General features: G+C 34.7%; 1 protein-coding gene across 1 annotated transcript; it reads right to left on the bottom strand.

Moving 5' to 3' along the window:
- Positions 1-3,118: 3,118 nt before the first annotated feature.
- On the bottom strand, positions 3,119-13,782 carry LOC136813689 (enoyl-CoA delta isomerase 2-like). The gene is made up of 8 exons (XM_067070187.1): positions 13,464-13,782; positions 10,694-10,792; positions 10,412-10,457; positions 9,465-9,619; positions 8,078-8,253; positions 7,509-7,719; positions 6,844-6,987; positions 3,119-3,869 (listed from the first exon to the last, which is right to left on the bottom strand). Exons 1-8 carry the CDS (start codon positions 13,674-13,676, stop codon positions 3,714-3,716), a joined length of 1,200 nt encoding a protein of 399 aa, XP_066926288.1. The 5' UTR covers positions 13,677-13,782; the 3' UTR covers positions 3,119-3,713.
- Between the last annotated feature and the right edge of the window lie 2,517 nt (positions 13,783-16,299).

The raw sequence follows: 16,299 nt of genomic DNA, 5'->3' as shown, positions 1-16,299 counted from the left end.
AAAATTTTAAGTTTTTCTTTTATTCAATGATTTTTTGCGGCACTTTGTTGACAATCTAACTCTCGCATCAAATTCCCGCTTTTTGAAATTGAAGATGAGAAAAAACCTAAGCCACGGATCACGGATTGAAACAAATATATGAAGGGTGGGATTTTACAGCCAGCTGTTGTGCAAGGCACTGAAAGGCCGCGGGGGTGCCAAAAATTGGTGGAAATTTGATAAACAGCTGTGGAGGAGCGCTGGGAAGCAATCAGTAAAGAAACCACTTTCGTTTTTGTTGCAGATTTCTATAAAAACTTCTCTCAGGGATTTACTTGTCAATGTACATGTACACATGTGTTGTGTCAACTTGTCAGCATTGTATTATTGTATAGAAAAGATAAAAGAGGTAAGACTAGCCTAGTTTCTAATCCTGATATAGGAGTTTAAGTTTGTTTAGACTGTAGTTAGTGATTGTTAGGAACGATTACATCAACAAATTCTTGTAAAAGGTTGTCGACCGGTCCCATTTTCAGGTACTTTAAATTGCTTGGGGGGGGTCACAATTTTCTTACAGACACGGTCAGTCTAAGGCGATCATCGAAAAATTGTTCTATTCGCGTCACCCGCCCGCATCAAATTTTCCGCTGATTTTCCAGTGCGGAGATGCAGAAAAAATCTGGGAAAAGCAATTTGTTCTTTTAAAGTATAGCTTTTTTCTCAATTGCTCTGATGACCATCGAAAAATTGTTTTGCTCGCGTTACCACCCGCCCCTGAGTTACTGGCGTGATTAAAAAAAACCCGGGAATATTTTTGACCGCCCGTCTGCCCGCATGCATTTTTAACACCCGTTACGACGCGAACAGAGCATTTTTTCGATGACCACCTAAGCTTAAACTCCTGATTAAGTTGAAGTTGGTTTGATATTCTACGTTTGACGTTTGATATTCGTTTGATATTCGTTTGATATTCTCAAATTTGCGTTTTGAAGTTTTTGTGACTACTTTTGGAACTGGAAACTATTGGAAGCCAATAGAGTTTATTCTCAAGGGTGTCTGTGCAAAATTTCAGCGCTCTCTGTCGCAGGGTGCTCCCTCTAAAAATTTGTAACCGTCAAACCTCATTTCGGCCGAAATGACAAGTTGGGCTCCTGTGGGGGAGAGCGATTATCTTTGGAATTGGAAACTATTGGAAGCCAATAGAGTTTATTCTCAAGGGTGTGTGTGCAAAATTTCAGCGCTCTCCGTCGCAGCGTGCTCCCTCTAAAAATTTGTAACCGTCAAACCTCATTTCGGCCGAAATGACATTTGGGCTCCTGTGGGGGAGAGCGGTTATCTTTGGAATTGGAAACTATTGGAAGCCTCCGGAGAAAAAATTCAAAATAAAAATATAAAATGTCTGAATATAGAGTGCCAAAATTAACTTTAAAACAGCCAAAAAGTTTAAATTCTTGATAAATAAGATACTGTATACTTCTCTTTCAACTTCCTTCGCTTCGCATCCTTTCCTTTGCTGTTTGCTTTCGAATTTCACAAAAATTTTAAACGTGGTCCAGTCGCACAAGATTAAGTCGTCGCGACGAGGTGCCTGTATCCTGTAAAATTTGATAAAAATATACCTTATCCAGTCAGGAACTATTGCAAATTAGGCTATGATGGCCAAACTAGGATGTTAGCCTAAATAGGCCAGAATTTGTATCCTAGTTAGGATATTAATGGCCTAATTTGGATATATAAAATATTCAAACCTAAATATCTTGAGAACAAGTAAAATCCGCGCCAATCTTACTACATGGACCTGTTACTTGTACTAAGAAGAGTATTTAAAGCGAAAAACTTTTCTCGTTTTAGAGCGGAGGGAAAAGATGTGATTATTTTTCTAAAAGAATAGCTTAATTAGGCCATGATGGCCAAATTAAGCCGATTTAAGTTCTACATGCAGCGCGCCATTTTTTGTCTGAAAAATGAAAAAAAAAACACTCTTTAAAAAATCTAAAAGTGTACAAAACAAGTTTATTATGAAAATAAAAAAGTAGATAGATATAACATGTTTCTAAAGCAAAGTTCGGATTATGTTTGTTTACATTAATCTTGAAATAATTTCAACTGTACTGCTGTATATGTAAAACATAATATTGCTGAAACAGCATAAAATTTAGCTTTTCTCAGCCCGCTCAAATTTTACCCAAAAAACAGTGGGAACTTATTCAAATAAATAAGAATTTGACATTTTAAGTTAAATTTTGACGCGGATTTTGAAATCCAAGTCAAAAATTGGAATTATGTCCTTTCCAGCCTAATTAGGCTACACTTTCTAGCTTAATTAGGCCATCATATCCAAGTTAGGCCAGAATCGGCGAACATATCCTAATTTGCAATAGTTCCTGACTGTTATCGGCCAAAACTTAGTCGGCCTTAATTTTAGTCGGCCTTAATTATTAGTCGGCCCTAATTTTAGTCACCAAGCCAAAATTTAGTCACTTAGGGCCGACTACGTTTTGGCCACAATCTTCTCACAATTTTTGCGAACATTTTTGTTTACAAATTTTAAAAACAAAATCTGGCTTGAAAAAGGGCTAATAATAATCCTTGAATCATACAACAACGGTGCTTCTTCTTCAAACAATTTAAGCGTTTAGAAATACATGAAATCGCGGATAATCAAAGCGATTTTTCAAGTTTCATAATCATAGAACTCACAAACTTTTAAAGAATTTTTTACGGAAATGGACTTTCGCAAGAGTTGCCCTGTTAAGAATTTTCAGAGACATGTCCTTTAACGAAAAAAGCCAAACCGAACGTAATTTAATACTACTGATAGCAACTTTCTGACAACGCAAGAAAAGATCGAATCGATAAAATGAAAAATGAAACATCACAGTTACCAGGGTCTTTTACTATGTAACAGATAAGGGAAGATAAAACCAAAGAAATAAAACCTAGGCTAACGACCATAAACTATGCAATAATTGAATCCACTGATAATCCATTAGACTCCTTCCATATCATAGTTTTGGATATTCCTACTTCAATTCGAAATAAGGATCTGTCATTTGGGGATAAAAGGTTATATCCTAAGAGAAAATTCAGCCCAGGTCTCTGTCTGTTGGAGTTTGGTATTTTGAAAAGTAAAAGAAAATTTTCGTTTCTAAAAAATTATATTATCATTAACTAAAAAGAACTAAGTCACAAAGTGTATAAGTTAAATTAATGCGTAAACATGGTTTTTTTTGTAAAATATAAATTCCAAAATTCGTAAAAAATTCGTTAATAATTGACGATGAAGCTAAAGATATCAATATATCAAAACGCTGACAAGAACAGGTTTTGAAAGTAACACGGGCTCAATTATCTAATGGACCAATTCGCGTTAATAACATCAACATTTTGATACCTCAAGAATTTGTGCCTACTTAGGTGGTACAGTGTCGTGCGTTTACGCCACCTCATAAAGCTTCTAACAAAGAAGGAACTAGAACTTTTTAAACCTTTAGAGTACAGGCAAGAACAATGTGGTTTTAGTTTATGTCCCTTCAAATACGGCTCACATGCCAATTCCTTTGGTATCAAATCATATTCTCGATATGCGTATTTTTCTAACGGAAACACCCGAAAAAACCAGGATTTGACAAAATCTGTAAAAAATTCGGCTTTTTCGGTTGATTCCGTTAGAAAATATAACAGCATCTTGACTCACGCATATCAAGAAGAAGAGAATTTTCAACTGCATTTCTTTACATTTTAGAACTTTTCGCCAGGAAGGACATGACAGCGTTCATGCACTCTTCAGAAAGCCACCGTTCTTCTAATCGAACGCACTCTTCCTCGTTGACGCGTTCTAACGTTTCCTTCTCGCGTAATCGGTTCAAAGCCTTTGAATACATCACACTCTGTAGATAATAAGAAAATAACATTGAGTTTGAAGCCCGAAGGGCTAGAGTAAATCTCTAACCTTTCGCAGGCAGGAAAAAGTGAAGCCACTTATTTCCCATCCAGAACGCTTCTAGAACGCGCCGCAATAATGACGACGGATTGTATCTAGCGGTTCCTTTGTTTTTGAGGACTGCGATAGATTTTACTTTCAATCCGGCGTTTGTGTAAAAACTACGCGGGGGCGTTCTGGAGGGGAGATAAGTGGCTTCATTTCCCATCCACGAGTCTCGAGTCTAGCCCTTCGGGTTTGGAAGTCAATCTTCTATATATTAATACGCTTAAACGTGTGTGTTTACAACATTTTGTAAAAAGTTTTTGAAAATCTAAACTTTCTGTTTACAATAGCGGCTCCCTATCACTTTCAAAACTTTTCAAAACATTTTTGTATAATATTTTGCCGCCCGGTTTGACCTTTGGTCTTTTTGATGAATGTGCATTCTTTTAAACCAGTAAGCCAACTGTGGCTTGCGTAAAATTAGTTACTTCATTCAAGGGTATAGCAAGAGTGTCTTTCAAACTTTCACTTTGAAATTGTCCCTGTAATCTATATATTAATACGCTTAAACGTGTGTGTTTACAACATTTTGTAAAAAGTTTTCGAAAATCTAAAAAAGCTCTACAAAGTCTCCTCTTCATGGCGTTGAACCATCATCTTTTTGCACCTTAAGCAGATTTCCTACCACTAGACTAACTTTGAGACCCCAAGATACTATTTTCTATTCACCAACTTTTTGGAGCTTGATGGGTTAAAATCAACCATCTTCCCAATTTTTTTTGTCATTTTAAAGAATTCTTATTCTTAAAACTTTCTGTTTACAATAGCGGCTCCCTAACACTTTCAAAACTTTTCAAAGTCTTTCAAAGTCAGCTTCGAATGTCCAACCACGATGGATAGCCCATTGAGTTTCAAGCCCGAAGGGCTAGAGGTCAATCTCTTTGGTAGGATTTGAAGCCAACAAATCCTACCAAAGTTGCGCGGTCTTGAGCGACCCGCCTGGTTTTTACACAAATGATAGATTGAAACTAAAATTTACCACTTAATTTCGAAAAAAAATATCACTCGAAAACAAAGGAATTGCTAGATTCAATCCGTCATCAAAAATACGGCAAATATTTTAAGGCTTCAATTTTTCTTGCCTGAGAAAGGTTAGAGATTGACCTCTAGCCCTCCGGGCTTGAAACTCAATGGGATAGCCACGATGGCTAAAAGGATCTAAAATATACTTTTGTTAAGCCATTATTTAATTGTGGTTAAAAATTACAATGCAATGTTATCTTCTTTCTCCTTTACTTCCTAAAATCAAAATCAAATCATCAATCGGTGGCTATCTTTCTGCCGTTCGAATTTTTTAGATGTGTAGTGATTCACTGGAATGGGACACGCAGCGTGCGACGCTGCGCATACAGCTAGTAGTCTTTAAGTCCTTTAGGACAGTAAAGGAAGAATTAAAAAAAATGATTCATTGGGTGAACCAACTAACCTTTTGCTAATAGACATATTACGTCACGAACAACGCATACCTCGTTTTTAAAATAAAGCTATTATGATTCCCAACTGAAGAAGTCTACTGTTAGACATTTGAAAACTCAAGGGATTTAATCACCTTGGTAACAATGGCTTCAAAACGAGGCAGTCGTTTCACTTAAAATAATTCATGAAAGGGCATATCACGCTGTCATGTTGAATAATTCAAAACTCCAGCATCAAAACAATTAAACACTGAGGAATATGTAGTTAAATCGTGTACCAAGTTTTTTGTTTTATTGTTTTGATGCTTGAATTGGCTGGAGTTTTTAAATTATTCAATATGACATCGTGATTAGCAAAAGGTATACTAGTTTTTCAAGGTAAAAATCTTCCAGAAATTGTAATTTTTTTGGGTGACCACTGAAAACGAGAATGACTTATAAAATGGTAAACACATACACAGTGTCTCTCTCAAAAAAAAAAAGGAAACAAATCTTATATAAAATTAAATCCTCTAAACTCATTATGTCACTGGAGCCTACTGGAGCTTAGAATGATTGAAATGGCATCGAAGTTTCTTTGTCCAATCAATAACCATTCCATTCACAAAGGCGCCATCAAAATGAGCATAAGGTTAAGATTGGTATAAATTATCAAGATTTTTTGTTTATATGAATCGTGTTCCACCGCTTTGTTCCGGATACACTGTATTAGGTGTTATAAGTTGAAATATTCTTCAAGAGTTCTCTACGAGGTAATGTATAGTAAACAAGACTGCCAAGACACATACATGTTTTTATAAGCAAGTGTCTACCCCTGTATCAGGCTCGCAATACTTTAGGCGTACAAACTTTGGCGAGCAGAAACTTTCGCGAATTTTGGCCCTTTTCGCGAAAGTAAATGTCTTTAAAAATTATAGGAAGGGCCATTCGCGAAAGTTTATGCTCGCCAAAAATTCTTGACGAAATAGAAAATCTGTAAAACTTCAAACTTTGAATAAAATGTAACTTTTATGGCACTTTTTAGCCTACTAAAAGACTAATAAGTCAAAGGACAAATGTTTCAAGCCAATCCAAGAAGTATTTGTCCCTCTAAGAAATTTTTTCATGTGAAAATTCTCAATTTTACGTCTTGATTCGCGAAAGTTTATGCTCGCGAAAAATATTTTTCCGTTAAATTCGCGAAAGTAAATTTTTCGTTCTCGCAAAAGTTTCTACTCGCGAAAGTTTGTACGCCTTAAGTACGTCATAAACATCACTTGCCACGTATTCAAATAATTACCATGGTGATTATGTCTCTTGAGACATTAAATGATTTTTTTATGAATAGGAAGTAGTTTTGATAAAATCCGCTGGGAGTTAATAACCATGGCAATAATTTCAAAACGAGGCAAGTGATGTTCTTAACGTAATTTTATGAAAAGGTCTATTCTACACAGCAAAGGAAAATTTCACTTAATTTACCTTAGGTGGCAATCCAGCGAGATATTTGGTTTTTTCTGCAATGAATTCACGGAATTCTCCTTGTGGTATGATATCAGTGACAAGACCGCGATCAAAAGCTTCTTGGGCGGTCAGTTTACGCCCAGCTAACAACACCTCGTTTGCCTAAAAAGAAAACGGGCATACATAATTCAGGTGTTAAAAAGTCAACACTTTTCATTAAAGTGTTAAAGCCATTAGAGCCTTAACAGCAACGTAGATTCGAATGATAGATAGAATTTCCAGATTGAGACTCCCTGACAGGAACTGAGAATCATTTTGAATAATAAAAAGATTCGAATAATAGAAGTTCGAAATAGTGAGTCCACTTTATAACCGAGAAAATGATATCAAAGAAATCATACTCTGGTATAATAGATAGAATTTCCAGATTGAGGCTTCTTGACAGAATCTGAGAATTATAAAAAGATTCAAATAACAGAGTCCACTATATAAGGAAATGAGATCAAAGAAAACATACTCTGGCATATCCCATAATCCTCGGGAAAAAGATTCAAATAACAGTGTCCACTATATAAGGAAATGAGATCAAAGAAAACATACTCTGGCATATCCCATAATCCTTGGGAAAAAGATTCAAATAACAGTGTCCACTATATAAGGAAATGAGATCAAAGAAAACATACTCTGGCATATCCCATAATCCTTGGGAAGGTATAAGAAGAACATCCTTCTGGACTTTGACCCAACGTCATGAAAGGTGTGTGGAAAGTAGCATTGTCAGCACTATAGACAAGATCAGCAAGAGCCATAGTTGTCACCATGATCCCCAGAGCTGGCCCATTGACGGCACAAACTAACGGCTTCGGAAAATTGATGAAGGCTTGAACGAACGATCTAAAGAAAGGAAAAATTTTGATTGAAAATCAGAAAAATGAACCAAAAGCAGCTTCTGTTATTTAATCTTTTACTGAAGATGTATGGAAGGATTGATTTATTTAAAAAAGATTCTCAAAGTCTATCCTGATGTTTGCCCATTATCTAGTTCTATCAGGATAGACAAAATCTTTTGAGGGATTTTTGACACTTCAAATGTTTTCATGTTGTTATAAAGCATAAGATGAAAGAATTAAGGGAAACTTTGAATATGAGCCTCGTTTTTAATGGCTTTCTTATAAATGGTGTGCTTTAAAAACACTTTATTTGAAGAAATTTAACTCGTTATCAAGTTATCAATCTTGAAATCGAAACTCACTTGAGAAGTATATGACCATCAGCTGCAAGTTTAGCAGGACCTTCAGGAGGAATATTGGTGAAGTTGGCCAAATCATTTCCACTGCTGTAAAAATTACCAGCTCCCGTTAAAACAAATACTCGCACACTGTCGTCTTTGGCAGCTGAATTCAGTGTGTCTCGGATACAAGCATACATCTGAAAAATAAATTCAAATTAACATATAGTTACTCTCAAGAATTTCAATTGTTTTTGAAGCGTTTTCCAACCCTCCCAACGAAAATTAGGAATGAGAAAACGAGTGGAGTGAAAGTTTGAGTTGGTTGTATAGCCGATACATACCTTATTCACAATTTGTAGTGGATTGAGTTTGTTAATCTGTCCAAATGACCAAACCTTAGTTAAACTAAGAATCCAAAGCCTTGTAGTGGATCACAATTCGAAATATTAATGCACAGTATCGACCTTTCCGCCATTTCAAAGCTAGTCTCGAATTCCCGTTTTTTTAAGGCGAATTTTTCCTTCAATTCTCGCATAGACTTTTTTCAAGAACTTTTTTCAAGAGCTTTCTTCAAACAGACATGTATAGAAAAAAATACAGTAAACATAATGGATTACGAAGAAACAGTTGACCAAGGGTAATCTGTAGGCATCAACTAGTTGCAGCTAGCAGATAGAAGTCTTTGATTTTAAGCTGTAACGCAAAAAGGAGCGATGGCCGAATGGTTAAAGGCGTCAGCGTCTTAAACCAGGGGTTCGCGGTTCAAATAACCGCTCCTTCCAATGTTCCGTTCAGTTCATAGATAGCCGAGCCGGCTGGGCGCGGACCCCATGAAAACAATCGAAAGACTGCCTAAAAGTCCTAGATTGCTGGGCTATCCACGTAAAATATCGAATCTATCTATCTATCTATCTATAAAATCCTTGCATTCATATTATTGAAATCGATTTCTAGGTTCCTTGGTTAATAAATCGTAACCCAGTGGGAGAAAAATAAAGCATTCCAGAGTTAGAAGATTTGCTCTGGCGTTCTAAATTCATGCCATGCTATAAACTTAATTCATACATAAGAAACTTGACTGATGCTGAAATGGTTTAGAAAAGCTTGCTATCTACATGTTTTCTTTCTTTTTATAAATACAACGTTTATAAGAATACTGACACTTAGATTTGGTTAAAATAAGTACATCATAGGTACATCATAAGCATATCAATAGCATATTAGTGAGCTTTCGTCATAGACTGTGTATTTGGGAAGATTCGTTTTTCTTCTCAAATTTTGGATGAGTCATTTTTTTCATAAAATAAACATATCACAAGCATGATTTGAGCTCCATTCCAAAATATAAGATAAGCATAACTGAGCCTTTTTTTTCCAAAAAAAATGATGCTTATAAAAAAACATGTACCTCGTTAGTGATAGCATTCAATTTCTTTGGTCGATTAATGGTCATTGTCAGAACACCATCTTCTCTGGTGATATCCAATCCAGGAACTGTTCCACTGGCAGTTTCAGAATCTGTTGTTTCTGATTTCGTTTCACCACCTGATGCACTTGATGAGCCTGAGTATAAAAGAATTTTAGTGAAAAAGGGAGGCTTGATAAATTCAGTATGACAAGAAAAATATTATGGGCTAATGTTTACGAAGGTTATATTCTAGTATAGTTCTTTTAGAAGTCATATTAGCTTAGCCACAAACAAAGTCATTAGAAACATGTTTGTCTTTGCCGATCACTTTTGATGTTCCTGATAAAGGCAACTTATTGTGTTTCTATGCATTCTTAAAAGGTAATACTAGCCAAGGTACTAAGCAAATAGTATTTAAAGATACTGTTAGCTTAGTTGCAAACAAACTTGGTAAAAACATGCTCGCCTTTGCTGAAGATTTTTCTTATTCTCGAGGTAATATAGATATTTTATTATCAAAGTCAAAAATAATAACATCTATGTTATTCCCTAGAGTAATTAAAAATTACAAATTTTGATTGCGACAGAAAATAATAGAATCTGATTGGATGCAACAAAACGAGCCTTAGCTCATCTGCTAACAAGATGATTTCAAGCATTGAAAAAATATACTTTACTAGGATGGAGTGTTACTTTTATTGGTCAAATTGATATCAACATAAAAAATTAAATCAAATCAATAGACCTTTTCATAAATTACGTTACGAAAATCACTTGCCTCGCATTCAAACAATTACCATGGTGATTATGTCCCTTGAGACATAAAATGATTTTTTTATGAATAGAAAGTAGTTTTAATAAAATCTGCTGGGAGTTAATCACCATGGCAATAATTTCAAAACGAGGCAAGTGATGTTCGTAACGTAATTTATGAAAAGGTCAATTACCTGCTAAGGAATCCACCAAAGCAATATATTGATTCTCTGCTTCTTCCTGGAATAAATAAATTTTAATAAAAATACTTTTAGTAACTTAGTAATTTCCAAGCCAAAAAAACAACCTAGATATGTTGCATAGTAGTACAGCAAAATATATGATTGAATTGAAAATTTGATTTGTTAAAATGGCTTATTATCAAATTGATATCATCAAAATCATATTCTATCCAGTCAAAATGATCAACAAAAAACCATAATCAATCACAATTCATTTGCAATCATCATATTTACCTTTGAGATATCTCCAAGTTCATTCCATGCATTCCATTTGGCTTGTCCAACAAAATCAAATACACCTGGTTTTTTTGTATTGCACTTGCCCTCTGATGCCTATGGGAAACAGATAATAAAATAAGCCATCAGTAAAGTTATATGCGGCGATATTGGAGGTTTACATATTTAATGATATGTTATTCCTTCAACCTTTCTCGGCAGTAGAAAAGCTGGGAAATGACTGAATCACTAATTAATTGTTTATTTACTTGGACGTTAGAGCTTCATCCCTTTTTCCCAAATGACATATCTTTCCCATCTCTAAAGAATGACAGTAGCTAATATTAGTCCAGCCCAGTTAGAGTAAGGTATTACAAACCTTTTTTACATTTACAAAGACGTATTATTATGTCATAGTTTCCTGGGTGGTTTAAAACCCCTGTATAATCAAATTTGATCAGGGATTTAAAGACACGGCGATCGTTCATTGGATTTAATCGGATTCAAAATTCCTTGATTTTTTAGCGAAATTTTAGGAAATTAACTGAGAAAAATGCTTTCTTTTTCTTTTATCCTTTAGAGGGCAAACAAAAGTACATTCTGTGAAAATTTCAAGTCTCTAGCACTTTCCTATCCGGAATTATCCTCATTCTGATTTAGAGGGATCTCAACCAGGACGAGGACAGGATAGAGGGATCTCTGGAAAACAAAAGTGCCCAATAACTGGTGAACAGTTTGATGTATCAATTTTTTTTTCCTACTCTTACATTGCTATAAGAAGACTTCATATACCAAGGAGATACTAAGGAAATTAGCAAAAATAATTTGGATTTTACAAAAGTTCCAATGATGTTGCCTATTGATTCATTGATAACTCATAGACTAATTTCTATTTCTATCCATTTATTTGCATAAGCCTAAAAAAAGTTAACATCGATTGATGAAATATTTTGGAAAAGACTCGATTACCCTATCTATTATACAAATCAATGGATCAATCCAAATCCATCTATTGGTTATCAGTCATTAATTGGAAAAACTTATCAATTGTATCGAGTGCAAGAGTCTGGCTTAAAGAAGAAAGTTATATAAAAATACATGTTTTTTATAAGCATAACACTTTATAAGCATATGAAGGCTCCAGATTTGCAAATTTCCTAAGCATAACATAAGCATATATGCCAGCCTGAAATCTTTTCAAAGTTAATTTTTTTTCTACTCAAAAAGGTCTGAAAGTGGTGAAGTAAAAAAAGACATTATATGGCTAACTCCCAAAATCTGAATGATGCTGTTTGAATTAATTTGAGGGTTTGAATTTTCTGATGTGATGGGATTGGTCATTTTTATTAGGTGCGTCCTCTTCCAGTGCGGAACTTGGTATTTCCGAATTTTTTTCTAGAGTGCAGCCTTGACATACTCTGCAAACTGGAGTATTTTGGTATTTTAACCTCTACAAACCGGTGTGATGGTATTATTAATTCTTTTCGATTAGGATTCCATGATTCAGCCAAAATTTTGATGGGAAAATGGTAATCCGAACCCCCTTTTGAGCTAATTAGAGGGTTCAGATTTTTCAAAATCGGGTGAACACATGGTACAGTAAAACGGACAAAAGTTTTTAAAACAATCTTTTTCTACAATGAATTTTGAGTAAAATAGTTCAAGGCTATCCGATTTCAACGAAGCAATCAGAAGCTAATAAAGTTTTTTTTTTAAATGATAGACAAGTTTTAAAAGGATGCCTAGCACCCATTCATATAGTGATAAGCATGTAATTGGACCCTTAAAAAATTCTACAATTTTGATAGCCGTTCAAATCTTGGAAGTAAAGCGCACAATTAAGAGGATTTTCCAGACTGGCTATGCCTGGATTCAATGACAGTTTATAAGCATACACAAGGCTGACCAAGGAGCAGACACTATATAGTTGTTTGGAAGAATGTGAAGGTCTTTTGATAAGGTTATCTTGTTGATTTGTCTTTTACAACACAGCAGTTACCTAGAGACAAGATAATTATATCTCATTTGTACTGACTGAGGGAATAATGTATGTGGGGAATAATTTATTATTTTAATAGACCATCACATTCTCCTATTTAAGGACTATTTTTATATATCACATAACTATAAAAATATAAAAAGGCACCTCCTGGTTCTCCAGTACAAACAGTGCTGTTTTTTTATGCACCAAACCATGGATGTTTCTGGAACTAAGTAAGTAAGTAAGTATTTATTTACCATTTAACACTACAGAAAAGATACAAGTGATGATATGCACAAAAAATATATGGAAGGAGACCGCCTTATAGTCTAGCTAATCAAAATGATGCGGCCACCTAAGTACAGATTGCGTTTATAACACATTGTAAATTAGTTAAAAATGTTTATATATTTATTTTTAAGAATTTTGTTATATAATGAAAAATAAATTAAAATAAAGTTTGCTAACCTTTCTTGGTAGGGGAGGGGTGTGCTCAGTATCTCCCAAGACAGTGAGTAAGGGCGAGAGATTTAACAAAACTGAAATCAGATGAGCTCAGGGTAATATTTGGGTAAGATCGCTGAATGCTGTTCCAATGTGTTATGCAAAACTTAGAGAAAGATTTGTTCCCAAAGGTAATGGTGTTGTAGGAGGGAACAAAAAGTAGTTTCAAACATGCTCCTCTGGTACTTTGAGTGAACTCCAACAAACCAAGCAAGAGAGGGCCAGGGCGGGCCCTATATAAAACTGTTAGAGCTTCCCTGCCTTTGGGAAATTCCAGTGGGGCATAGAATATGTATATATTACCTGCTTATAAAGGGCATACATCTTGAGTTTAACTTCATTTCCTGGATCTTCTGTTAATAGTCCAACTCGTTTTTTAGCCTCTTCCATGTTGCTACTCAAAAACCTTTGATGTTGTTTCAAAATGGAAGCAGTGATTGCAGTTTGATTTGCTTTGGAGTTAATTTGTCGTGAAGAATTAGATGCAAGTCTAATCAATGATCTAATACTTGCCATGACACTTCAAACTTTAAAAATGAATTATTTTAAAACAGATCTGTAAATGTATTTCACTTCACTCTTCTGGTCTGTGGTCTGCTAGCTTTGCTTTCCCTTCCCCTCTGGATTCTAAAAGTTCAAAGTCCAAGGTTTTCAACTTACCTAAACAATTCCTTTTTTGTATCCACGTACAAGACGAGGAGCGTTCATTTTATGAATTTAAATATCATTCAAAGTATGCGCTGAGCGATCCCATCAAAGAAAAAATCCACCGCGAACCCATCATAACATCTTACACACGCGAGGGTTCTTGTATTGTATAGATTTTCGCCTTTTTCGCGAAATTTAGTTTGCAAAATGCAAAGTTTTTATTTTTTAATTTGTCATAATTGTCTTTATGTGCATGTTTTGAGTGTATTTTTAAGCAATCTAGAGCTCAAATTTTCAAAATTTTCCCCCTCGGGCCAAACCATGGTTGGTCCTCGCGGTGTCACTAAACTTCAGCCCCCCCCAATATGAAAATGCTTCCCACGCCACTGAATCGTCTTATCATCTTATTCCCATGGAGGTAATAAAGATATGAAAACGTCTCAGTAATGAAATAAATGATCGTTGAAATCTTTTATAAATCTATTCAAAGCGGCTTTTCTTTGATGTACCATCATTGGAAGCAAAAAAATCCGAAATGTAAATCTATAAGAACAGAAGTGAGAATGTTATCCTGATTGAAATATACTTATTATGCAAAAAGTTCTTGTTCAAACGCGATACAAAAATAATTTTCTCCAAGTCAGGTTACAATAGTTCTATGATTTCATATCGATGTAATTTTGGGCGAACACTGTCCTAATTTTGAGAGTTTCAGCACATTTTCCTTGAAAATTTCTTCATTCACGGTGATCTGGTGTTGGAAGTATGAAAAATCGGGGAAACTTTGACTCGTTTTTTTAATAACTCGAGTTTTAATAGTCGAATGAAGATGGAAATTTGTGTATATAGTGCAATTGATGTACGAAATAGACTAAAATCTAAAATTCTGAAAACTATAATCAGGTTTCTTGAAACAGAGCACTTTCGTTTTCTCAGATCCCTCAAAATCCCTAGAGATCCCCTCTCAGATCCCGCAAATCGGAATTCACATAATTCCGACTGTAGTGGTGCTACAGACCTAAAATTTTGACCGTAGGACAAGATCATAAATACAATAAGGATAAAACAAAAAGTTTTTGTTGATTGATAAATTTTTCGACAAAAATTAAAATTAATCGATATTTTGAATCCGATAGCAGATCGCTGTGCATTATAAATCTTCACGTCTAAAAGGGCGGAGGGGGCTTTCAAATTCTGATGGATGATTAATTAAAAGGTTACCTAATCGTAATACTGTATAGAATTCTTTTTTAAATTTATCGATGATTTTATGAGAGGGGGGCCTTAGAAATATAGGATTTTGTGCTTGTTACGGCAACCTTTTTCTTATTTTGATCAACAAAGTTATTATCTCACAATAGAGTTGTTAAAAATCAAACATCTTCATTCATGACGAAAGTAAATTGACAAAATTGCGAAATTGGATAGCATTTGGATGTCAGTCTAGAATTTAGACCTCTTAACTTAAGTTAATTTTATCTAAATTAATTTTCTCAAGATTAAAAAAGGCAGGGGCAAACCGAAAAAAGATCCAAAGATCCTATTGAATTTCTGTAAATTTATTTAATTGCCGTTAACTCTAACTGTGGCAATGATTGTTAAATAATTTGCTAATGATGAGATAAATTTTAATGATAATATCAATATGAAATAAATTGCGTATTAAAAAATCAAAAACAATAATAACAACCGGCCGAAATATCGGAATTAACGTGAACACGAAGATATTTTCAAAGAATCTAGAAAAACGAACAGAAATTATATATCAAGATTGGTATAAAGAAAAGGCTATAAGGTAAAAGGGAAAGTTCTAAGTTAAAAAAACCCGTCCCCGCTTTTCTCTACAAAACCATAAATTTATATGCAATATAGATCTATTATATTCTGACCAAACAATTACAACCTAAAGAGGACTGAATTGAAACAAAAAGGCACCGAGGAAAGGTAAAATATTCCTGGAGAAACGATAAGAAAAAATACTGGGTTCATGAAAATTTCTCAGAAGACTACTATTTTGTTCATAAAATTTTGCGTGATTAAGATTTTTTGACATCTGTGATTTTAGTCGAGGATTGTTTTGTTAAAGGGCTCAATGTTTTCTTACAACAATCAACCCCTTTCAGTAATGAATTTTCGTAATGTTTCGTAATGCGTTTTACGCGTTTCTTATTTCGACGTTTCCTTACAATCCCATTTGTCTCATATTCCGTAAGATACTCGTATTCAGTGTCGCTCGATACCGGTGCGGTCTCCTCTTGATAAATACGAAACATCTCTTTTGCTTCAACTTCATCAAAAACCAGTTTAACAACATACAAACTATCCAGCACAACTTGTTTAGAAAGCTCAACCCAGATTTTAGAATAAGTAACAGACCATTTACCATTCCAAAATGAGAGCCCGTTTTCTTCACTTTTCACACGACCAATTTTGTAAAAATCACCAAAATAATTTGCAAATTCCGCAACCCGGACTGATCCATACTCAACTG

Source organism: Clytia hemisphaerica, unplaced genomic scaffold, assembly GCF_902728285.1.
Source record: "Clytia hemisphaerica strain Z4C2 unplaced genomic scaffold, Clytia hemisphaerica genome assembly, whole genome shotgun sequence".
Taxonomy (NCBI): Eukaryota; Metazoa; Cnidaria; class Hydrozoa; order Leptothecata; family Clytiidae; genus Clytia; species Clytia hemisphaerica.
This window is presented reverse-complemented; position numbering and strand designations above follow the sequence as displayed.